The sequence below is a fragment of the Hemicordylus capensis genome, chromosome 4, assembly GCF_027244095.1.
Source record: "Hemicordylus capensis ecotype Gifberg chromosome 4, rHemCap1.1.pri, whole genome shotgun sequence".
NCBI lineage: Eukaryota > Metazoa > Chordata > Lepidosauria > Squamata > Cordylidae > Hemicordylus > Hemicordylus capensis.
In genome coordinates this window covers 286442453-286468183 of record NC_069660.1, presented here as the reverse complement: position 1 = coordinate 286468183, position 25731 = coordinate 286442453, and the positions used below count along the sequence as shown (strand labels likewise).

Sequence of the window (25731 nt, the reverse complement as noted above, 5' to 3'; positions counted from 1 at the left end):
GAACAAAGGATCAGAATGGAACAGAGGCATCTGAGGTCATGTCCCTGTTAAGCCATAAACTTTCCTGAGCTTGGCCAGTCCAGCCTACCTACCTCACAGGGTTATTGTGAAGACAGAACTCCATGTGCTCCATACTCCTGGGTTCCTTGGAAGAAGGCTAAGATACATGCAATAAAACCTTTTTAAAATTCACAGATTGTGGCCTATCACAAGCTCCTTAAAACATCAGCACTCTTCCTTGTACCTGGCAAACAACAATACCTCCGTGAAAGCATTTCTGATATGTCAACAGGCACGATCTTCCAGAAGAGCGGTTTATAAATAAAATTCATAGTAATAAATCAGCTTCTTTTCCAAAGGGATGTAGCACAATACTGGCTTTTAGCTACTTACAAGTGTAGCTGGGCTACAGGTTCCTCCCCGCTACAATCACTGTGTCACTTTTCCATTCCTTCAGGCATGCCTGTGTGCACTACAGCCACTACTGCATGATGGGATTTGTACAAGTGGTATACTTTACCTTGCTCTGTAGCAACTTGAAGTAGTCATGCAAATCCTACAGGGATGCAATCGTGGCCATCAAAATATCCCCCAGATTCTAGCTGGCAACAATACATAGCTGCCATAGTCAGTCTATCCTTCAGCTTGGCAAAACCCTAACCCCAAAAGGGTAGCATATATATATATATATATATATGAGAGAGAGAGAGAGAGAGAGAGAGAGAGAGAGAGAGAGAGAGAGAGAGAGAGAGAGGAGCCAGCAAAAAATGAAGGAGGAGGTCAAGATGACAAGATAAAGTGTTCTCTCTCTCCCAATTCTGTGCTCCCAGAATGCAAGAGAGAAAAGTGTGCATAAACAGTGATCAGGCAGTGGGGGGGAGAAGTTTCTCACCCTGCTTGTTCCTGCTCACTCTTCTTGCTTGTACTCAAGGCTTAACTTGTTCCCAGGCTGGCTAACCAGAACAAATTTTAATCTTCAGGCACGTTCCACATGCCTCTACACAAGTACACAATGCCTTTCCTTCTTGAGTTAGCAGCGTAGCCTGCTTGAGCACATTTAGGATTAAAGAGCAGACTTTTCAGGAAGTCCTAATCTCTGGCACCTCTCTTAAAAATTAAGCACTACTTGCAGATGAGCATACCCTTCTTCTTCTCTCCTCAGATCTCCTGCTGCTGCCTGAAGCACATTTGACCTGCCATTCCTCCCATCTTGGAAATTATTGATGCTGAATGCTGCTCTAGAATCTTAGGCAAACCTTTCATTTTGTATGCCCAGAGCTCATATGAATGTCAAGTCAGTTTCAACTTCCAGAAAAAGTTGAATGTTTCAATTGTTCAGTTTTCAAGACTTCCCATTTGCTCTGGAGGCAAATCTTGTCTTGGGAGTGACAGCTATCCATTCAAATCGCTTACAACATGGCTCTTATGATATAGGGTTGTATCCAAAGATGTCTTGCAGAAGCAGAAAGACACTTCCATTTGTTCAAGGTGACCCCTCAATTGCTACTAATTCATCTGTCCCCTGCACTTCCTCTGTCATTCTTTTGGAAAGTGCCCCACACATCTAAAGCGTATTTTCAAGGGGACGAAGGGGACTGAAGCAGGAACGAGGGGGCAAGAATGCCCCATTGTATAAGCAAGGTTCTTGTGCAACTCTGAATAAAATTCATGGTCTTGGGATTCAGGCTGATAAAATATAATGCCTGGATCAGCCTTCAGTTTGGAGCAGAAAGGATCAAGTGTTTCTTGGCAGAGAGTTACATGATCTGAGAGAGGCTTATATCTTTCCACCCTAATCTTCATGGTAGAAAGGTAACAAGATAATTGACTGAGTCAGAAACTTTCACTTTTCTGGACAATTTGGGATTCAAATTCACTTTTCTTAACTGAAGTGAGATTAATCTGCTAGTAACAAGAAAAGTTAAAACCACCACATGAGCCTTGATGGGATAAAACACATGGATTTCCACATGTTTTAAAAAGTGACCGCTAATAAATTCTGTGGCACTTTAGAAAACGTTTAACTAGAAGAGTCTGTGATAGATAGTTTACATTTTTCTAAAGAGTATCCAAATGACACTGCATCTGGGACTCTTATACTGTTCAACATCCCATACTATTTGAAGCCATTGCCTCATCAGATTTGAAGAAGATAGTTTGTCAAAATAATGAACTAGAGTGGAAACAACACTGCACAGTTGCAGACACAATGAATTTTCACGAACCGCCCCCCCCCACCGTTTTGCTTATGTATCTTACTGAATTAAACAGCTCCAGTATTCTCTATACATTGAATTCGCTTTTATAAAACCTTACTACCAGCTTAAAATACACAAATCTGGTGAGGGGATAGCTTTTATAAGGCCTACATTTTATTGGCAAAAGAATGCAAGCTTTTGAGAATTCTAGAACTACTTTCTATAGTAAATGGTTACAGTTTGGCATTTAGACATGCCCTGTTGCTACTTCTTGGGCATGATTCAGTCAAAATTAAGCCTTCTGACATTCCATTGATTTCAGAATGAAGCATGTGAATGAAAGAAGAATGAAGCACGTGATTAAAGTTAAGCACATAAAAATGCTCAACTGTAGCTAGATTGAGCCTCTGGGTTTAAGGCAGCATTTTCCATTATAACATATTAGGTTTATCTATGTTGGAGAAATCAGCACCTTAGAAAAAAGAAAGAAAAAACCCATGTTCTTGACTTTTAAACATATGACCTAGAATTATGAATCCTGATGGTGTCTTTAAAGCCTAATCTACTTCTAAATCTTGCGTCATTATTAAGAGAGAGAAAAAGTAGACCACATATTGGGAGAAACAAATACTGACAGAGGCTTCTGTTAATCTTGAACTCTTGACCCAAAGGTGCAAGGCCAAATTGCTTTATGCTTCATATGTCAGCTCCCATCTATGCTGTGTACAAGATTACTTGTCTCTGATTTTCAGTTAGAAAATGTGAAGTATTCAACTGACCGTGGTGCTCATGATTTTGTCTGGCAGAGTAGAGTCGACTGTGGACCCCATATACCAAACAACATTTAGCAATGGGACATTCATCTTCTGTATGTGGCAGAGGGGAAGCCACATAAGAAACATGTTGCTCACAATTAACGCTAATAAGCAGTTCTGAGCCCACTTCTGTGTCTGATATCCCCTAATTTAAAAGCAGGGTGAGTTTTTAATCTAGTGCACTGTGGGCTAAAGACCCACCCACCACATCAGAAGATGGTGGCAAGAACTCTTGACATGAGAGGAAACGAGAAAATTACAACAATTACAGAAGCATATCCTCCTGTGGGTCATTTGAACGTTGCCACCCCCGTTTGTAAATCAGACCCAACTATTCACAGAATGTACCTGTCAGGAGCAAGCTGCGACGCAACATGTGGCTCTACTTAATCAAATATACAATGCTGTTGTTTCCAACCCTGAGTATTCCTTTAAGGCACCCTGTAGTCCGAGGCAGTCATTCACACTCTGATGTGGTCTCAAACATTTAAATATTTATACTCTGTGTTTTATTTATATGTATACGACGTCTGAGAGACTTTCAACGGCACAAAGCAACTGACCTTTCTGAAGGCCATTTTGCAGTAGTTGCTACCCCACTAGCCCATGCATAACAGGCCTCCTCCAAAAACTCTCTGTTTGCTTGTTTTCGGTTAGGCACATTGCTCAAAATATGACAAAAAGCAGAAATTGGAGCTACAAAGACTCTTTTTTCACAGTGATATCTGAACCAGCTGTAAAGATTTAAATCACACTAGCTCTTGTTTTATGAACGTCCTTTTACAATAAGAAAACCATGGAATGCCTTGAAAAAAAGAAACTCTGATATGAAACAGATGTTTTATCTTTTCTAGCTTTACTATTGTAGTTTTGTGATGGGTAATTAATGCACAGAACTTCATTTAGGTATTTGGACTGATACAGAAAAGGATTTGCTTGCAGGACTGGGCAGCTTGAGATTAGTCGGAATGTCTTGAATTATCTCAAAAAAGAAGAAGAAGAAAGGAATTTGCACATACAGAAATTGCTATGGACCATTAAGCTTCCACGTATAGAATCTAATGAAAGAGGCAGTGAACACCTTCAAGGAGATAATAAGAGACAAGTAGCCAGACGTAGAGACACCTAATAGCACAGCAGGGAAGTAATTTGCCTAGGGAGCAAGAAGTTGCTCATTTGAATCCCCACTGGTATGTTTCCCAGACTATGGGAAACACCTATATAGGGGAGGAGTGATATAGGAAGATGCTGAAAGACATCATCTCTTACTGTGCGGGAGATGGCAATGGTAAACCCCTCCTGTATTCTTCCAAAGACAACCACAGGGCACTGTCAACACCGACCTGTTGGCACAACTTTACCTTTAGCCAGACATAACAGGAATCAAATATAATCTGGGTACCTGTCTTTTTCCCCTAGCAGGATCAATAGCAGCTAGTAGGGGAGGATTTCAATCAGCAAAGCAACATGAGGGAAAACACTAATCCCCCTCTCTCAGTGCCATTTCTCTGATGAAATTAGCTGTTTCCCAGTGGCTATTTTGAAGGAAAGAAAAAGATGTTGGGAGATCTATGATCACATCTGCCATGTCACACGTAGTTTGGCCCTTAGTGGCCTATCATACATCACTGACCTTTTACAACATATAAACATGACGTGCTGATGTTTTAAAGTTTTATTTATGGTAATTTTAATCTGTTTCATAGGATTGTTAGGTTTTGGTTGTTGTTTGGTTGGATTGTAAACCACCCTGAGATTTTATATAGGGCGATATATAAATGCAACAAATAAAATTAAAAAAAATAAATGCTGCACATTCAACATGCCAGATTCTGATTTCAGTTACACAGACTTAAAATTGTCCAAAGGTGGTTCATGGAACCCTTATTGGAATCACGTTCTTTGCTACTGTACAAGGATTTGTAACATAAGATATATTCTCCTGCCATAATTTGTAATTTGTTATTGGGGAAAATTGACAATAAAATGACAGATTCGATTTCCCAAAGCTTTTGTCAAACCTTCAGGATGATTGCTTTCTGCTATTGTAGCCTACCAGGATGATGACTGCTGTCTGCTACTGTGGGGACATAACCCACCATCACAGTCCTTGCTTACTGCCCTGCTGTCAATTACTGTATAAGTAGGTTCAGATGCAAAGCCAGGTTCGGAGAATCAGAAATGTGCCTTGAGCTTGTGAGCTCCCTCCTCCCCATCCTTCTTCTACTGCTCAGATTCAATTAATTACTTCCTGTTATTGCAAGCTGACGCTACACTTTGCCATTTCATCTGAAATAGTAAACTATGGTTTTCACTTGCCCTCCAAACCAGAATTGCAACCATGCTCATACCACCCAAGGCTCGCTCACATAATGCCAAACCATGGTCCAGCATTTATTGATTTATCTATTTATCATTACTTGTGAGACGGCTCTACAGATTTTGTTTGTATGCCATGATTCCATCTGTTCTTTCCATTTACCTTTGGTCAAATCTGTAGTGCTGCAGAAAAGGGAGGCAATCCATTTGTCCTGCCTTCTCACCCTACCAAGCTTTCTGCACCTTCCTCATTTTTATGAACCCTGAATTAGAGTATGTAGATTAGCCTTTTTCACATTATTCTCTTTTTCCTACCTGTTGCCAAGCTTGAATGGTTTTATGCAGAGAGTGAACAGCATGTTGCCCAAAGCTGACAAACACAGGATCCACCATCACACTGCACTCCAGTAGCTTTTCCACTAAATTGCCAGAAACAGCAATCTGCCCCAACACGCTGAAGGGCTTCACAACAGCCTGCATGGTTACATTTCGATATTCCAAAAGTTTGCAGTCAATCCTAGTAGAGAATTGGATTTCCTTGAAGATCGATCCATCACTCCACTGCCGCAGATAGATATGTGGTTCCTTGAAAGAAATGATCAAGTATTCTAGCTCGGGTGGAACATTCTTATCGGAGATGAATGGATGGAGGAATTTTGGTGGCACTGTGAAGCAAAAGAATGAAATTCAATAGTACAACAGTACTGCAATATGGAAATGACTATGTTCACTTAATTTAACCAGGTAATCAGTAAGTACAGAATGACAAGGTCATACCTTTTCAGATCAATGCATTTTTATATTAATAAATTCTGTGGATAGTATACAGACACTATCCAGACACAAGTAGACACACTGTGTCTAGTATCCAGACACAACTGAGCAACACTGAAATCAGTGAGACAAGTTGGTCATTACTAACTTAAATCTTATTAATTTCAATGCAGTTTAGTCATGGCTAGCTTAGTTTGGATGTTACTCTTTCATGTGTTGGGCTTAGTTAAGCATTCACTTTTACAAGTGTTCTCACATTTTTAACTAAGATAACCACAGCAGTACTTGAAACCAAACCTGACATTTAAACACTGAGAAAGAGAGAAGGCCCTTCCCTGTGTGGCCACCAGATGAGCTGCTGGCAACTGCAGACGAGCCTCTCTGGGTGATCTCAATGGGCGGTGGGGCTCATGGCGAAGAAGATGTTCTTTTAAATACCCTGAGCCTAAGACGTTTAGGGCTTTATAGGTTATAAATAGCACTTTGTATTTTGCCTGGAAACTTATTGGCAACCAGTTTAGCTCTTTTAGTAGAGAAGTAATATGGTCTCTTTGAGATAACCCGGAGACAAACCTCGCTGCTGCATCCTGTACCAACTGTAGTTTCCAGATAATGTACAAAGGCAGCCCCACATAGAGCGCATTGCAGTAGTCAAGTCTGGAGGGTACTAGCATATGCACCACTGTTCTGAGGCCGTTCATCTCAAGAAATGGATGGAAAAGAAACAGAAATATTTCCCTTCCACCCCACAGATCCTTGTGCCATCTCGTATGGCACTGCCGAAGGTGCTCCCAAACCTCTGTAATAGCTTTTTTGTGTGGTTCAGGGAACTTTAGAAGGAAGGAGGGGGTAGGGAGGGATAGGGAAAGTGTGTTTCGCTGGCATGCACAGCCCCACTGTCTCAATGCTACTCACTGTATGTTGTATAAAAGATAGTATACAGGCCCTACACTAAATGGAGCCAAGAGGTACTATTGATATACACTGTTTGTGGCGACGACGACGATGGCGACGACAACAACAGCAGCAGCAGCGGCAATAGGAGGAAATCACCATTATCAAACAAGAAATACATAACATTTTAAAATGTTGTTTTAAAATTTAAATTGTAATGTTTTAACTTTTACTGTATCATTTATTTTGTTTTAACCAATGTTTTAAGATTTCTGTTGTCTAATGTTTTAGCTTTTTCTGTTTGTTTGCTTTGTTGCAAACTGCCCAGAGACATGAGTTTTTGGCGGTATAAAGTATGTTAAATAAATAAAATAAAAATAATCAAGAATGATTTGAGCAAATCAGTGGAAGTCCTTACTAAATATGAGAACCTACAAAAGAGGTTGGAAAGAAAAACTGAAGATCAGCTTTGCACTCAGACATAACTGCAGCTCAGCTCATAACTACTATCTATTTAGCTATAGGACCGATGGTCAAAGTGTAGAAAATGTAATTATTAATCGGAAAACTGTTTAAAATATATACCATAAATATATATACAATAATCAAGTACAGTGACTTAAAGTCAGACAGCAATAGCCACAGCTTTGGATGCTTAACTGTACCACTGTGAATAAACCAGCAAAGAAAACAATGATAATGAACAGCAGCCTAAGCAAGATCTGAAAAAGGAAATTATACATTGATAATGTATCTGTGTTAAATTATATTATAATAGATACAAATACAACAAATATTTACATACCATTTTTCAACAAAAGTTCCCAAAGCAGTTTATACAGATATAAATATCTACAATATTATCCATATATAAATATTATAGTTAATAATTATATATTATTAATTATAATAACTGTGTCTGGTTCAAGCTGCTTTTGCTTTCCCCCCATTTGCGTGTTATTTGAAATCTCAAAAATATGGAAATGAATGCATCAGTTGGTGTGGGGCAGAGCTAAAGAACACATATATTTTTTCAAGACAGCTGACATTAATGTTATCAAAACATGTTGTTCACAGTATTTTATTGTTAGTAGAAAAATACCAACTACTTCAGTTTTTTAAAGAAGTCGGGCCTTTGAAAAGTTTTTAGATACTTGCTCATCTTTCCTGGAAAGCATTATTTGAAATCAGGCAATCTTAACAAAATTTCTTGGAATACATTTGACATTCATACAACAGCACAGAGTACTGAACAAAAACAGATGGATTTCCCCCTTCTTTTTTGGAACAACAACTAAGCACACAGTGCTTACTGTTTCCTTTAGAATGTCTCCTCAAGAGAAGGCAAAGAGAAGGCAGCAGCAGGTCAAGTGGGCTGGATATTTGGAAGCTTGAATTTGTTCTATCAGATGGCCCAGCATAAAACGAAGGGGGCACTTATGACCTCTAGCCAGGGCTTAGAAAACACAACACCTTCTGCAGTTACTGAATCCGAACACACTTTCGTTCCTATGCATTCTTGCTACTGATAAGTAGGTGTAAGTTATCTGAACACATGATTCCATGAGGGAAGAAAGTGGAAGTAGAAAGCACAGGAGGGTGGGGAATAATGTTTTTTAATTACAGCACATGTTCTCAAACCTGGGTCCCCAGATGTTGCTGGACTACAACTCCCATCCCAGCCACAATTGTCTTCCATTGAGGATGGTGGGAATGTGATTAACATCTGGGGATCCCCATCTGAGAGCCCTTGAGTTACCATCTTCTTTTTGTGAATAGAAGATACATACCTGTGCCCAGATGATCAAGATGGTGGCAGAGGTGAAGCTCCAAATGAGCAAACTGGACTGAAACTCCAAGAGCAGGCACAAAACAGGGGGTAAAGCATGAATCCACCCGGGTGCAGGCTGCCAAGGCAGTAGGCGTCACAAGCTGGTCACATGCACTCTGTGAACCCGATTCACTTTCAGAGCTATGGTGATGACCGGGAGGCGGCGGTGGGGGGAGAGTGACAAAAATGTTATTTCAATACATCCAGGGTTTTATTACAGGATTTGAAAATTTGCAATGTTGAGATATGGGCATAAGCACAGAGCAGAACATGATTATTCTGGCTAACTGCAACAACTGGTGTACACACATTTCTTTTACGTGAAGTCTGTGAGGTGATCACTTCAACTCACTCAGCACTCTTAATTTTAGGAGAGTGGTTTCTCCCCTAAAATACTAGAATATTTCAAGCAAGAAACAACTCAGAGAGAAATAAGATTTTGAAAATGACTATTAATGCTTTTCATTAGGTATATTTAAACAACTATTTCTACAAGACTATAAGAAGTTTTGTTTTTTTAAAAATGTACAATTGCAAATTAATATACAGAAACTATTTTTTCAGGCAATATTCCTCTCCTTCATGTTTGTCTCTATATCGTCCTCTACTGCACAACCATTAATTTAGGGGGGGAAATCTTGCCCAAACTTCGTAAGACAGTTTTTAGGATGAAAATCTAAGACTGTACATACCATTTCATTACAGTATATCTCAGTAACAACTCCTGATGCCATGAAATGGTTCCAAAAATTATTCTGCAATCACTTTCAAGCCTCCACACATCTCTAAATCAGCAGTTCTTAATCTTTTTGCACCCAAGATCCTCAAGTATTATCCATGGACTCAGAGGTGCACCTAGGTAATTTTGGAGCCTGGACCTAAAGGCTTTTAGAGCCCACACAGTAATTTAAGAACATTTTTAATGAGACCATACCACCAGGAGCAGACTAAAAAGGATTTGGGGCCCCCAGGGGGTGTGGAAGGTAAGAGCACCTCTGTCCAGAGGATAAGAGCACCTCTGCATGAACACCCACTATTAACATAGTTTCATAAGGCCTCAGTTAAAATTAGAGGGTGGGGGGTTGGACTCAGCATAATTATTTTCCAGAACTTTATTCTGGCTCACTAGGAAGCAATTTAAATTCAGTGCAGCCAATATTTCAAAATTTATCATTAGCGGCAGAATCAACACCTTACTTCAACACCTTACTCTTCGAAATATGTTGTAAAGAAACATAGAAAGGATACCACCAGCTGATCTTGCAATTGCTAGTTGTGGTGAAAATGTTTGTTCAGTGCCACTAAGTCAATACCCACATCATTCAGAACTGGAAGGTGGAAATACATTGTGTCAAAATTGCACATCTACACATGGTCCTAATCCTATCAGGCTCTCACTCCCAGTTCCTACTAGTCATGGTCCTACAAGAAAATTTTCTGTCAATTTTCAAAAAACACCTGAAAACCCATCTTTTCACCTAAGCTTTCTCAGCTTCCTAAATTTTGAGGGTTTTAATATTTGGTCTATTTTAAAATTCAAAACCTGATTTCAGGGGTTTTAATCACTGCAATAGTTTAACTGCTGTTTTAAAATGTTTTTAAATTGTTAACTGTTATATTGTTTTTTAATTTCTTTTAGCTCTTTACAGTTTTAGTGGTTTGTTTTAATTGTAAACTGCCCTGAGCCATTTTGGAAGGGCGGTATACAAATCAAATAAATAAAAATAATAATAATAAATGTAGCCCTACTCTGAAATCCCTTTGTCTAGAGCCACACTGAGCCTAGTAACATCAGACACACACACTCCACAAATCCATCTCACTTTGCCCCAGGTGGGGGCTACTGTCACCCCACTAGTTACTTCCCCTCTCCTACAACATATCAATCGGTCTTCCTGCTAGTCAGATCATGTTTACAATATAAATATTAGCATTGCTGTTTAGGAAATAAAAATAGACCTGGTCCCCTGGAGTCCCTATATTATGCTTATCCAATACAATCTCTTAATCCTTCAAAATACCCTCCAAGTCATATTATTCTTTTATCAATAGAAATAAACATTGATACTTTGGAGATTAAAAAAAATTTTTTTAATGGAACAAGGAATATTTTTTTATATTGCAGTACCCTACATAAAAAGAAATTAAGTTTGTCAGGCTTGTCATTGGCAAAACCTTTTCAGAGAATGCTTAATGAAATATTAGGTACTGTGATTTGTCCCAAATGAATGATTAACAAAAATTCTGACTGCAGTTCTAAATGCTTTGATTAAAAAAAAAAACCCCAACTAAATTCCATAAGCTTTATGCCCAATTCCCACAGAGTTCACATTTCTGTGGTACTAAGCTGACCACAAAGGTAATTTTGTGATGGTCCCACATTCAGAGGAATTAACCTTGTCTAAAACACTTAACTTCTCAATGATGAAAATGCATTCCTTCACAATTAACATCAAGAAATCATTTCAACCTGATATGATTAATGGAAACCAGATGCTTAATTCTTTTTATTGATTTGTTATCCATTTTCTGATTGCAGGCTCTCCCTGAACTATAAGACTTCTGGGGCATGGGTGTCTTCACACACACACACAGAGAGAGAGAGAGAGAGAGAGAGAGAGAAAGAGAGAGAGAGAGAGAGAGAGAGATGCACAAAGTCCATGCTCCTGATTCATGAACTGCTTTGCTGTATCTTTTGTGAAATAGATATATATGGCATGCTGAGGATGTAAAGCCCTAAAAATATTAATAAATCACTTGCATATGCACATTTAAGTAAAATCATTTAGATAAGTACTCAACACTTTCAAACACTTGCTGTGCCTAAGAGATAAATGGGTGGATAAAGACATAGAACTTCTGACATTTCTGTGCTCAAACTGAGAGCCAATGTAGTGTAGAGATTAATGTGCCAGACGAGGCCCAGGGAGACTGAGGAAATGTCCACTCGGTCATAAAGCTCACTGGGTGACTTTAAGCTATTTCTTGGTCGGATCCACCTTGCAGAATTGTTGAGAGGATAAAATATGGGAAAAGGGAAAACCATGAGCTCCTTGGAGAAGAATGAGAGACACTGTTTTGTTGTTTTAATTGTGCAAGCTATCTTGAACATTTCTGTTTTAGAACTGAAAAAGCAGAATACAAATGTTCAAATACATAAAATAAAATAAAATAAAATAAAATAAAATAAAATAAAATAAAATAAATTTTTGGGACAAAATCATGATAAACATAACAACTAGCTTGAATAAGGGAGACATCAAGTATCATCTGTTTTACCTCAGTGCTGGTGACTGGATTAGATTTTATATCTACAGCACTAAACTGGAATAGACAGGAAGTACAACTGGAAGATTTAAAATGAGGTAGAATTTTGCCTAGGTGAAATGTTTGGCCTTTCGGCTCCTTCTGTCTTGCAAACTTGTAAGCTGTGTGTATTTATGTACCAATCTGTGCTCTGCGTAGCTGGCTTTCTTGCCACAAATGATATATTGTGGGGAAGCACCAATGGCTTGGAGAATTTTCCCTCTAGTTTCAGTGACCAAGACCCTGGAAATGATTTTAAGGTGGGAGGAAGCTCAAGGTGGTCAGGATGTGATGCTTATTTACGTATTTACTGAAGGGAGTGGGGAGAGGAGAGAGAGAGACAGAGACAGAGAAAGAGAGAGACTGTGAGAGTGTGTGTGTGCATGTGTACATATATGTACATATAGGCCACTATCTGAGGCCAGCGTGGCTACTTATTTATTTAGCTGTTAACTTAAAACATACTTACCTAAGCTTTACTGAACTTACTTTCCACCTAACAGTGAGGTTTACTTCGGAACAAATATGCATAAGATTAGGCAGTTATATTATAACCCTCCTCTGTTTAGTTGAGAGCAAGCTATAATGGCGGGTTCAATATTAAATTTAAAATTAAATTAAATGGAATCTCATGTACTTAAAATAATACAACAGATTGTTATAAGCTAACAGCTCGATGCTAAGCCTATTAATTTAAATCCCTCCCTTGCTCTTCACACATTGGATCTCCCCAGCTCAGCTCCTCCCCCTCTCTCCTGACATAAGGCACAACAAGCAGGACTCTACAGCTGGCTGCTGCACCCTAGAGATGCACCTCTTCCTCTCATTTATCAATCAGGTTTGACAGCAACAGAAGTCTTCTTTGCCTGATAATTCCTAAATGGGTTCTGCCCCCCTCTCCTGCAGCAGGCAATCTAATGAAGGGCTCTAGCCTCCCCTGCCACCCCTATTCTAGGAGTGGAAGTGTTGGTAGATCCAATTACTAGAACTGTATCCATGAAACAACAGTGACTTTGATTACCTCTGGTCTTCCCCTGTATTCTGGTTGCTGTTCAGGACAATCCTCCAAAGATCTGAGGCTACAAGCTCTTTTTGGTCAGTCATTAGGTTGATACTTGGCAGTGGTAGTTCACAAACTTTGCTTTCCGATAGGCTGAATTCTCTGAATGCAACAAATGACTTCTGGAGCTCATCCCAGTATTCCAAGCTGCAGGGAATCTGTAACATTAATAAGAAAAAAGGTTGTCTTAGTTTTCTACATGAAATACAAAAACATTGTGCATTGTGCAATTTATAACTGCTATACCACTGAATGTTTTAAAGAAAATGGCAAAGAGCTGAGATTTTACTTGCTGCCATTTCTTTAGTCAAGTTCTTAGCATATTTCTTTTAAAAGCCAAGCTGACATTAACAGAGTTCTCTAATAACTTCAGTAGGGGCAGAATATGTCTCCAGTTATTATTACAAATGTGTACAACTACTTCAAATGGCTATTCAAAAATACAATGTAAACTTATATTAAAAACCCTATTGCACATGATTACACCATGGCATCAAGAACACATTTTCTTAAGACTTTGATTAAGTGACTAACTTTTTCTATATCATCTTCATATGCACAAATAAATGTTGCAGACAGAAAGAAGTATTTTTCAGTGTACATCTGTTAGAGATCAGCAACTGTTACAGTGAACGGCTAATTAATCCACTTGGACCACTTTCAGGCAGGGTACGACCTGATCCAGGACAGGATATCCCACCTCCCCTAAGTCACAAGGGAAACCAACCATCAAAAGTTTGTCCTTATCTAGATTCAACGCCAGCTTGTTAACCCACTGCTATGTCTAAGCACTGGTTCAGAATTGTCACTGCCAATCCTGGATGAGCAAACAATGAAAAACAGAGTTGTGTGTTGTCAGCATATTGAGGACACTAAACTACAGAACTTTTGATCTCTCCCAACTGATCTCTAACCACTGCCAATCAGTGTAGACAATACTGATCTAGATGGACCACTCGTCTGACTCAGTATATGGCAGCTTCCTATGTTCCTAGCCTTTTCAGATTGCCATCTAGGTAGTATTTGAATCAATGGAGCACAGTGTCCTCAGTTTCCACCATGCTCTGCAGAAACTAATGGTCAATCCTATATAATAAAAGGCTAAGTGAGTGGCCATGGCTTTGGAATGTTGGGGATCTGCGTCCCTGCCTCCCTGGGATGTTCTGGGCCTGCGCGAAGCGCAGGCCCAGAAGAGCCCAAGGGACACAGGACCTCAGACACCAGTGTCCCACAGCCATGGGTGGCCATTAGCCGGTGTGTGGCGGCGGGGGAAAGTGGCCGAGGCACGGCGAGAGGAGGCCGAGGCAACCAGAAGCGGCCGCCCTGAAAAAGGCGAGGGCAATGGCGGCGGGGGAAGACCGAGACGGGGGACAGGGAAGCTGGGCGAGGTGGCGGCGAAGCCGCCAACGAGGCCCCCGCCCGCTCACAGCCATCGCCCCCGCCTGCTCACCCGCCCTCCCAGCTGCCCAAAATCACCTTCGCCGCTCCCCCCCCAAAAGATTAAGGGCCAAAATGGCCCATGAGAAGGTCGCCGCCCCCGCCTATCGCCCTCCCGCCCACCCAGCTGCCGAAGACCACCTTAACCGCTCCAGCCCGAGGGAAAAGAGAGGAGCTCACGAGCAGAGCTCCTCTCTGTGCTAAGTCACTGCTCAAACTGCCGCTATGTACGCAAAGGACGCCTATTGCGTCCATTGCGACAGTATGGGCAGCAGCTTAACACAGAGAGTAGCTCTGTTCCCGAGTTCCTCTCTTCTCCTTCGAGCTGGAGCGGGTAAGGTGGGCTCCGGCAGCTGGGTGCGCGGGAGGGCAATAGGCGGGGGCGGCCACCTTCTCATGGGCCATTTTGGCTGTTATTCATCCACAACCCCCCCGCAAAAAAAGTAAAAGCAAAATAAGGAAGAACAAAAACAGAGACAACAACAAAGACACAAAACAAAAAGAGAGAGGGGACAAGGGGGGAAAAAGAGACAGAAAGAGAGAGAGAGAGACAGAAAAGACGGGATAGAAAGCTAGCGCCCGTTATCATAACGGGCTTAAAAATACTAGTATGACATAATCACAGACTAAGACAAAGTATTAGGCCTGATGCAACTATGCAGATGGAGGAGGAACTATGCAACTATGGGGGCATAAGCTCAGTAGTAGTGTACATGCTTTGCATGAAGGAGGTCTCAAGTTGTTATTATTATTTATTCACACAGTCAGACAGGTGTTATTGACTGGTTTGTTTTATCCAGACATTGAGTCCTTCCCAAGGACCTGGGATGCCAGAATTTTATTGTCAATGTTGTTGCTGTTGTTATAGATATCGTCGCAGAATATAGGCTGCTCCCAGTAAAGTTGCTTTTTGTAATTGGCTGAGGGTGATTTCTGTGGCCCCTATGGTGTTGAGGTGCTCTTCAAGTTGTTTTGGAATTGCACCTAAGGCACCAATTACCACTGGGATTATTTTGGTCTTTTTCTGCCACAGCCTTTCAATTTCAATTTGTAGATCTTTGTATTTTGTGATTTTTTTTCTATTTCTTTTTCTTCTATTCTGCTATCCCCTGGTATTGCTAAACTTGTTTTTCTTTCTTCTCGACTACAGTTATATCTGGTGTATTGTGTGGCAGATGTTTGTCTGTTGTTGTTATTATTATTTACATTTATATCCCGCTCTTCCTCCAAAGGAGCCCAGAGCGGTGTACTACATACTTGAGTTTCTTTTTCACAACAACCCTGTGAAGTAGGTTAGGCTGAGAGAGACGTGACTGGCCCAGAGTCACCCAGCTAGTTTCATGGCTGAATGGGGATTTGAACTCGGGTCTCCCCGGTCCTAGTCCAGCACTCTAACCACTACACCACGCTGGCTCTCCATGTTCAGTTCCAGGCATCTCCATATAGGCAGGGCTGTCCTTGAGAGGGTGCGGGGCTGGGGGTGAGCAGCACTCCCTGTCATCCACACTCCTCCTTTGCTGTCACTCCTAGCTCCCCCGCAAGTATCCAACTCACGCAGCATTAAGGAACTAGGTACTAAATGACAGGTGGACATGCGCCTTAATGCCTAATGAGGGTGCACATGCACCCCTAATTTAGAATCCAGTTTGAGCTATGAGAGGAGCGAAAGAACTTCCCAGCACCATGGGAGCTGGAGACTAAATGAGAGGCACGTGTGCACCCTGATGCCTAATCAAGGTGCATGCGTGCCTCTCATTTAGTATCCAGCTCTTGCAGAGTGGGAAGCTCGCTTGCCTCTCTCGTTGCTCTAACAAGGAGGGAGACAGCAGACCTCCTTAGCGTTATGCAAGTTGGATACTGAATGTGGGAGGCAAGGAGTGGTGGAAAAGGAGGAGTGGGGATGGTTGGGCCTGGCCATGGGGGCTAGGGGAGTGTGGAGCTGGGGGTGACTGCTCTGGTCAACCCGCTCAAAGGATGAGCCTGCAGATAGGGCTGGGAGAAAGAATCCCTCTCTGAAACACTGAAGTGTTGTTGCCAGTCAGTAATCAGGAATCAGCCAAATAAGTGGATGATTGGGAAGAGGAACTCATTTAAAGTATAAAGATTATTTATTTATTTATTAAACAGGTTTTTTTAAGCAAAATAAAGCAGATTTCTTTGCACAGTCCTTTATTTTGTACAGGACATAAAAGGCCTCTTATATCAGCACATATACAGGATACAATGAAAACTTAATGTATGCTATAAAACAAAAATCGCACATTCATCCTTTAGTGGCCTCCCTTAAGGAATGAGAGCTAGATCTGGAAGTCACCAAAATATCAAACTGTAAAGTGTAAAAAATTTAAAGGTGATTTATAGCCACACACACATGCCTAGCAAGGGGGAAATCCTATTGAAGCATACAGGTCTGACAGTGGCAGAGAGTCCTGGGAACTGAATTGCACGTGGATTAAAATGGTATGTTTCTAAGCACATCACTTTATTTGTTCTTGGGGGTGAACTAATGTCTCATCTTTGAATATTTAAAGGAAGATGACCACTTTGTGCAGTAGCAGCTGCCAAAAACAATAGTTTGAAACTTGGATATCAAATATATCCCACAAAATGACTCATGGGGCAAGGAACGCAAGGATATTAGTTGTGCTAGAAAGTGTCCCATAAGTATAATAAAATTGTATTCCTTTGTCTTGAAAACTATGATGAATACTCTACCTAAATTTCAAATAATCCTTATGTCCAGGGATATTTCTCCTACCAATGCTGCAGTAAAAGAAAGGAAAGTGCACTGGCATAGATAGTGCTGTTAAACATTAGCCCTAATACAGCACCTCTCTTGCTTTCCACATTAGGGTCCCCAATGTGCTGAGGAGAGTAACCAGAAAAAAAACACACATGAAAAAAAGCCCACAAGAAAATTGCACACAGAAAAACCCCCACTGTCATAAATGTGCACAAGAAAAATGCCCACATGGAAAATTGCTCACATAAAAAAATGCCCACACAGGGATTTTTCGGTGTGAACAATTTTACGTGTGAGCATTTTTCGGTGTGAGCAATTTTCCGTGTGGGTAATTTTCCATGTGGGCATTTCCCCATGTGAGCAATTTTCCATGTGGGCATTTTTCAGGTGCGTTTTTTTAATAGAACCGCTGAGGAGGACACAAGCTTCGGGCTCAAGCTGAGCAAGATAGTTAAGGGGAGGGTTGTTATGAAGATGGCTTGGGTCCCCCCTGCCCATGGTGGACACAGTCGCTGAAGGCCAGGGATAACTGAAGTTGAACTCGGTTGTGTGGCCTGAGTGTACAGACTATGTGAGATCAAGGTCATCTTTCTTGTCTGTCTGGTCCCTCCCTGATTTGCTGGCATCACCAGCAGTACAGCTGTTGTTCCTTTCTGGCTCAGGCAGAAAGCACTCACTGGCTCATCCCTAGGCAGGTCCATGCCCCACCTACCCACACTAAACTACAAATGTAGGGTACAACAAGCCCAGATTTAGACCCTTTTTTCATGTCACACTATGATGCAGATGGAGGCAGATGACTGTTCTATGCCACATATGCTTCTGATGTGAGGTAGAATTCTCTTTACCATTTAGCAAGATTACACAGATTACCAAGTCACCAAAGAAGGTATGGATGATTATCTTGTGGATCAAAGCATCACCACCACTAATTAGTTTCTCTCCATACAATACAGATATTGTATTGACAGCTTTTTAAAAGTCAATCAAGACATATCTCTTCACTGAGGCTTTTAATTAGATTTACTGTTTTAATATTTTTAATTTAAAGTTTTACATTGTTTTAATGTTTAAATTTTGTTTTAATTGTGTTTTTATTGTAAACCACCCAGGGACATAAGTTTTGGGTGGTATAGAAATTTGATAGATAGATAGATAGATAGATAGATAGATAGATAGATAGACAGATAGATAGACAGATAGATAGATAGACAGACAATGAAATAATTTTCTGGTTGTTCACATCCCTGCATGAAGATCCAGAGGTTGAGATTCTGTGCATGATCGCACACAAGCTCCCACATTTATTTAATATCTAACAGGAAAGAAACTGTCAATAACCCAAACTTGAATAATAGGGCTTTGATAATGGAAGGCAGCAGAGGAGGAGATTGGCAACAAACACCCTGTATTAAAAGGAACACCAGACTTTGTCCTTTAAACTGAGATTATTCATGCAGACAAAATGGCATGTGTGAAGCAGCCCTCTGGCTGCCAACTCTAGTTTCATTTCTGAAATTTCAACAGGAGAGGCACCAAGCAGCGGAGGTGTTTTATTATGAGAGATTGTTGGGAAAATGGGGGTAGGGGTGGTGAAAACAATGTTCATACAGAATGTAGCAACACAGTAGTGGCAAGTTTGAGAAGCCACATGGTTGGTATCTAAGGTTCCTCATAAAAATGTAACACCTTTGAGTAACTGCTTGGTGGCAAATGTTTCCTGCAGCTGTCTACATGTCATCAACTGCTGTAATGTTACTCAGAACAAGATATATTTACAAGGGCAGAAACTACTAAAATACAAACTATGTTTTGAGTTTCTGGCTAGGTTGGCTTTTCTTTTCACTTTGAATTTAATTTTATTGTTAGAAGCTCTCTTTGGATTCAATTAGCATGGATAATTATTGGTCAACCGAACCTGCCAATCTTAGGGAAAGTTGATCAGACAGGTAGTGGTGACCCAATTCCTCCTGGATGATGCTGTTTATCTTGATTCTTTTCAGTCTGAGTTTAAGCCCAGTTTGGGGACAGAAACAGCCTTAATTGCACTGGTAGACAACTTATACTGTGTTAGGCAAAGGCAGTCCACTCTTGTTGGTTTTGCTAGCTCTTTCAGCAGCTTTTGATACAGTTCCATTGATCAACTGGTCCCTGCATTTCCCACTGCTTTTGTGGCTCTCTTGGTCTAAGATTTTAATTGTAATAATTCCCCTCTCTTTATTGCTATTTTCCCCTTTAACTGGTGTTTTATTGGATTTCTTAAATATTCAGGTGGACCTCATTATATGCTGATCCAACACCCGCAGTTTCATGTATACACGGTCGGATGATTGACATCTGACCCTGGCATATGCAAAAATAACTAGCCAAAATGGGGTGAATTCCCCATTTAGAGATGGCCGTTTAGAGACAGCTGTTTAGAGATGGCCAGAAATGACCACAGGGGTCATTTCTGGTTGCCATTTAATGAAGAGGAGCCATTTTGTGGCTCATTTGGGACGAAAAAACCTCCCCCTCCAATGAAAAATCATGGGGAAATGCAGCAATTCAGACTTCTGGGGGTCATTGCTGGGCAGCAAGAGGCCCGCAGAGCATGGTAGGGCACTTTATTTTGCCCGTGTAAACATAAACAAAACCACCTAAAACGTTATAGGCACGATCCAGCCAAATTAACCACTTTTTATTTCAATTGATTGGAGTGAAAAGGCATTAGGCAAATGCTTGACTTCTCCATTGATGTGAATAGAATTTGTAGCTCAATTCTACACACATTTACTCAGAAGTAAGTTCCACTATGTTCAAAGGGGGTTACTGCCAGGTAGGTGTGCATAATATCACAGCTTGAAAAACACTTAAATTTGCTGGATCATGTGGAAGCAGTGTTCCTGATTTGATTGCTCTTTTTCCTTAGGGACTCCTATACGAGAAGCAACTACTGTACAACAAAACACACACACTAGACAGGAAATGTGGGCGGGTTTGTTCATTCAATCATCTCTTAACAAGACTACCTAAATAAAAGTAGAATAAAATTCAGTTTTGTACATTGTGCAAAAGGCCAATAAATGCTGTGATTTCAACCCAAGAGTCCTGAGAAAGAGAATGCTAAGGCTACATAAGAATAAAATTCTGATACTGGAACGTTTTTCTGTCAATCAGTTAATTCTATTTTAAAAATCACTTATACACACATTTCATAAGAAGAAATTTCTTGAAAATGTCCCCTGGAACATTTTCTTGAAATGTTATCTTGAAAATGTCCCCTGGAACCCAGTGTTCTTTTTTGCTTGTTTTTATTTTACATTTTCCTCAAGACTCACCTGAACACCACTTGAGGCAAATCAGTGGGGTTCAACAGAACTCTACAGATAAACATGAATGGCAAATCTTAACATATCTCACTGTCAGTGATTAATTTGTAAAATGAGAGGTGCCCAAGCCCAGGACTGCCTGCAAGTCGGGCCTCTAATCTGAAAGCTATTCTCTCTAATCCTTAACATGCATATTTGGAGGACCAGTTAAGACAGAGAGAGAGAGAGAGAAAGAGAGAGAGAGAGATTCCAGCCTAGTGTATGACAAACTGACATGACATTCCAGGTACTGGTGCTAATTTCTGAAACAAATTCTGGATCCTAATACATAGAAGCTCAGCTATTAAGCATGGACAATGTTTACCCTCTATTTTAATTATAAAGATGATCAAGCCAAATGCAGAACATGGTATTGCCCTGCATTTGGAATTACAACTAACCTAATTTTATAATCCAGCTTGACATAACTACCTTTCATTTTGAAAACAATACAACTCCATCTGGGATGTCAGCAATGTTAGTCTCTTCTGGTAATATGCAACCTTTTATCGGCATAGCCTACAAAACGTTGCTACCCTCCTTTTCCCATTGACACCTGTCTGCCTTATTTCTGTTTCTTGAATTGTTCAAGGACAGTCTATTTGGGAGAGATGTCATGTCACATAGAATAGGGGTGTCAAGGCTTTGGGAACTACTTTTGTTTTCGCCAGAGCCTTGGGAGCTACCAGCACAAAACAGTGGGTTGGGGAGGCAGAGCCTTTCACAAAATGGCAGCTGGTATAAAAATCAACATTGATAGAACAAGGGATCTTTTACCATCAAACACCTGAATTCCAGGAGAATTTTGCTGTAGGATAGGAGGGGAGCAAAAGCAACTTTTTTGTGTGGGCAGAAGTTGTGGGTGTGTGCTCGGAGCAAAGAGCTCATGACTCTCAGGGAACAAGTTCATTCACACAAAGCCAAGGTGGCTGACCTGGAGAAGTCCAGGGAGGCAGAGAGATATATGGATGAGATCCTCAGGGATAATATGATAGAGGTATCCCACTCCCAGGGTGACAGCTCCTCTGCTGTCATGGAGAATGAAGATTTTAGGCAAGGAGGACATCAGTCTGAGGAAGAGAGGAATGCTCCCTTAGAAGGGACCCCTTCATTGGGTGATGCGCCCATATCCTTTTGTACAGGGGATACTCTTCTGTTGGTTGGGGGCCTCCTAGTAGTGGGAGATTTGATTATTAGGACATAGAGAAATAGGTTTGTGACCAGTGTTTAGACTGCACAATGACTTGCCTGCCTGATGCAAAGGCTGCAGACGTCATATGGCATCTAAATAGGCTGTTAGGCAGTGCTGGGGAGGAGCCAGCTGTTGTGGTGCACACTGGCATCAACAATGTTGGGAAATGCAGTTGAGAGGTCCTGGAAGCCAAATTTAGGCTGCTAGGTAGCATATTGAAGTCCAGGACCCCCAGGGTAGTGTCCTCTGAAGTGCTTCCTGTTCCTTGCACAGGGCCAGTGAGATGTGTTGGACTTTAAAAGAGGAAACTTGGCAAAAATGAGGGGACTGGTAAGAAAGAAATTGAAAGGGGAAGTCACTAGGGTCAAATCACTCCAGAAAGCATGGAACTTATTTAATACAATAATAGAAGCTCAGTTGGAATGTATACCAAGAAGGAGGAAAGGTACCACCAAGTTCAGGAGGACGCCAGCACGGCTAACAAGTAGTCAAGGAAGCTATAAAAAGGAAGAATTCCTTCAGAAAATGGAAGTCCTGCCCAAATTTAAAGACCGGAAAGGAACATAAACTCTGTCAAGAGATATGCAAGGAGAAAATAAGGGATGCAAAAAGAGAGTTTGAGGAGCAAATAACTAGAAGTGTCAAGGGGAATAACAAAAACTTCTTTAAATATATCAGAAGCAGAAAATCTGCTGGGGAGGTGGTTGGCCCTTAGATGATGAGGGCATGAAAGGGATTATTAAGGAGGATGAGGAGATTGCAGAGAAGCTGAATGAGTTCTTTGCATCCTTCTTCATGGATACTGATCATATACTCTCTCTGGAACTGAGCTTCTCAGACTCGGAGGCTGAAGAACCAAGACAATTTGAGTTGATGAGAGAGGATGTTCCAAACTGTCTTGAAAAACTAAAAGTGAACAGATTTAATTAATTAATTAATTAATTACATTTATATACCGCTCCATCTAAATGGCTCTGGGTGGTTCACCAGGGCCAAATGGCATCTTCCCAAGAGTTCTGAAGGAACTCAAATGTGAAATTGCTGATCTAGCAAAAATATGTAACTCGTCCTTACAGTCAGGCTCTGTACCAGAGGACTGGAAAGTAGCTAATATAACTCTAGTTTTCAAAAAGGGATCCAAGAGGGATTTGGGAAATTACAGGTGGTTAATTTAACCTCTGTGCTGGGTAAATTGATGGAAAACATACTTAGGGACAAAATTGTTAAACATATAGAAGAACAGGCCTTGCTGGCGGTGAACCAGCACGGCTTCTGCAAGAGCAAGTCTTGCCTCACTAACCTTTTGGAGTTATTTGAGAGCATCAACAGGCATGTGGATATAAATGCTTTTACCAAAATCCCCCCAACACAGGCTCTTGAGTAAACATAGCAGTCATAGGATAAGGGGCCAGAGACATGTGTGGATTGGTAACTGGCTTAAGGACAAGGAAAAAAAGGGTAGGAATAAATTAACAGTTTTCACAATGGAGAGAAGTGTGGTCCCCCAAGGAACTGTACTAGGACCAGTGCTCTTTAACTTGTTCATAAATGAACTAGAAGTTAGGGTGACCAGCAAAGTGGCCAAATTTGCAGATGACACTAAACTATTTGGGGTAGTGAAATGCACAACAGATTGTGAGGAGTTCCAAAAGGCTCCTTACAAACTGGGGGAGTGGGCAACAAAATGGCAAATGTGGTTCAATGTAAGTATGTGTAAAGTGATGCATATTGGGGCAAAGTTAGTTAGTTGTTTATTTACGATCTTAGATCAAACAGTATATTGGGACAACCCCCCCCCCAAGTTCACATATATACTGTTGGGGTCTGCGCTGTCGGTGACTGATCAGGAGAGAGTTCTTGGGGTTGTGGTGGACAGCTCATTGCAAGCGTCGACTAAGTGCACGGCAACTGTGAAAAAGGCCAATTCGATGCTAGGGAACATTAGGAAGCAGATTGGAAATAAAACTGCAAATATTATAATGCCTTTATACAAATCTATGGTGCAGCCATATTTGGAGTACTGCATACAGCTCTGGTCACCGTATCTGAAGGAAGACATTGTAGACTTGAAAAGGTGCAGAAGAAGGCCCCTAATCATCAAAGATGATCATGGGTCTGGAGCACTTTCCTTATGAGGCAAGGCTGCAGCATCTGGGGTTTATTATTTTGGAAAAGAGGTGACTATGGGGAGACATGATAGAGGTGTATAAAATTATGTATGGAGTATAGAGAGTGGATAGAGAAATTTCTCTCCCTCTCTCACAACACTAGAACAAGGGGTAATCCCATGAAACGGAAGACATAGAAATTAAGACCAAACAAAAGTAGTACTTTTTCACACAGCACCTAATTAATCTATAGAATTCTCTGCTATGGGATGTGGTGATGGTCACTAGCTTGGATGACTTTAAAAGGGGCTTAGACAAATCAATGGAGGACAGGTTTATCAGTGGCTACTAGTCTGGTGGCTGTAGGCCACCTCCAGGCTCAGAGGCTGAACCTGTCTGTAGGTTCCTTTTCTGGTAGAATAGGATTAGAGCACCTGGAAAATATTTAGTAGAAGGTTCTTTCCTTGTCCAGGACACCATGCAAATCAAATGCAATGCTGTGATTTCAGTGACAGTCCTGGCAAGCAAGTACTAGTTCAAGATTATGGATCTTGTCTCCAGAGTCCATTCCTTGGTAAGTTCTAGAGTATACTGTAGAACACGCTCTCTCTGAGGCTGCTTTTTAAGAGAGTTCATAGACAAAAGGCAGTGGCAAGAATGGGTACAAAATGCAACAGCAAGAACTTTAACCTGTGCAGGCCAACAGCACAATATAAACACTGATCCTAAAAAACGTCATTCATTACCTTTTGGTTATGTATTTAACCCAAAATGTGAGTTTTGTCCTTTAAAACCCTACAGAGGTTACATGCCTTCTCCTGTCCCACTGATGGCCAAGGAAGTTTTCATGTGAGTGCCCCACCATCTGAAGTACAAGTAGGTGTCTAAAAGATCAAGAACATTCTCAATGGTGATTTATTTATTTAACTTATTTGTATATTTATATTTGTATACTGCCCACTACCGTAGTCTCTAGGCAGACTACAGAAGTCTGACCAGCAGTGGTTCTCCATAGATTTATCGATATATTTTTGTACTGTCCAAAACCTGCATCTCTTTCCATGTCTCAGTTATGGAAATCTCTGCCCAGAGAAGTTGACTTGGCACCATTTGTGCTGGCTCTCAGGGGAAGATGAAAAACCCTCTTAATTTCAAATAATTTATAACTGGATTAGGATTTTTAGCAGGATTCCTTTGTCTTTTTTCTCTTGTACTTTTATGTTTTTTGCACATGGCATTTTATTGCATTTCACTATAAACATCTCAGAGTTCAATGAATTAGTATATAATATAAATAAAATAAGGTAACAAATGTATAATTTAGATATGTCCAAAGTTTTATGAGATAATATGGAAGAGTGGGTTTTTATAACTGCAAACTGTCATGATGTCAAAAGTAACAGAGAGTTATTTGGGGTACAATCTGAGTAATAACAAGAGAATTAGCTATAACCGATGGACTTCAATGGGAGTTCTGCACAAAGAACTATGTGCAGGATTTAAATCTTAGTCTGACTCCACCCCCTCCCCCGCTTGTTACAGTACTGGTAAAACATAAAAATTAAATTAGGAAAACAAGCTCTGCATTTTATTTGCAAATCATTACATTTACATTTGTTTTGAAGTAGGGTTCTGCAGCTAGTATACCATATAATCATTCAACTAACACTTGATCACATATTATATTCTACAAAACGAAACATA

At 40.6% G+C, this 25731-nt stretch overlaps 1 protein-coding gene across 9 annotated transcripts in view; it reads right to left on the bottom strand.

Moving 5' to 3' along the window:
* VPS13B (vacuolar protein sorting 13 homolog B) overlaps positions 1-25731 on the bottom strand; it is a 714157-nt gene that overhangs the window by 96511 nt on the left and 591915 nt on the right. For all 9 annotated transcript variants that reach the window (XM_053245154.1, XM_053245151.1, XM_053245153.1 and 6 more), the window contains 3 exons: positions 13159-13355; positions 8791-8972; positions 5648-5997 (listed from right to left, as the gene is read on the bottom strand). In XM_053245154.1, coding sequence (XP_053101129.1) covers positions 5648-5997; positions 8791-8972; positions 13159-13355 — 729 coding nt within the window. The remainder of the gene's footprint in view (positions 1-5647; positions 5998-8790; positions 8973-13158; positions 13356-25731) is intronic.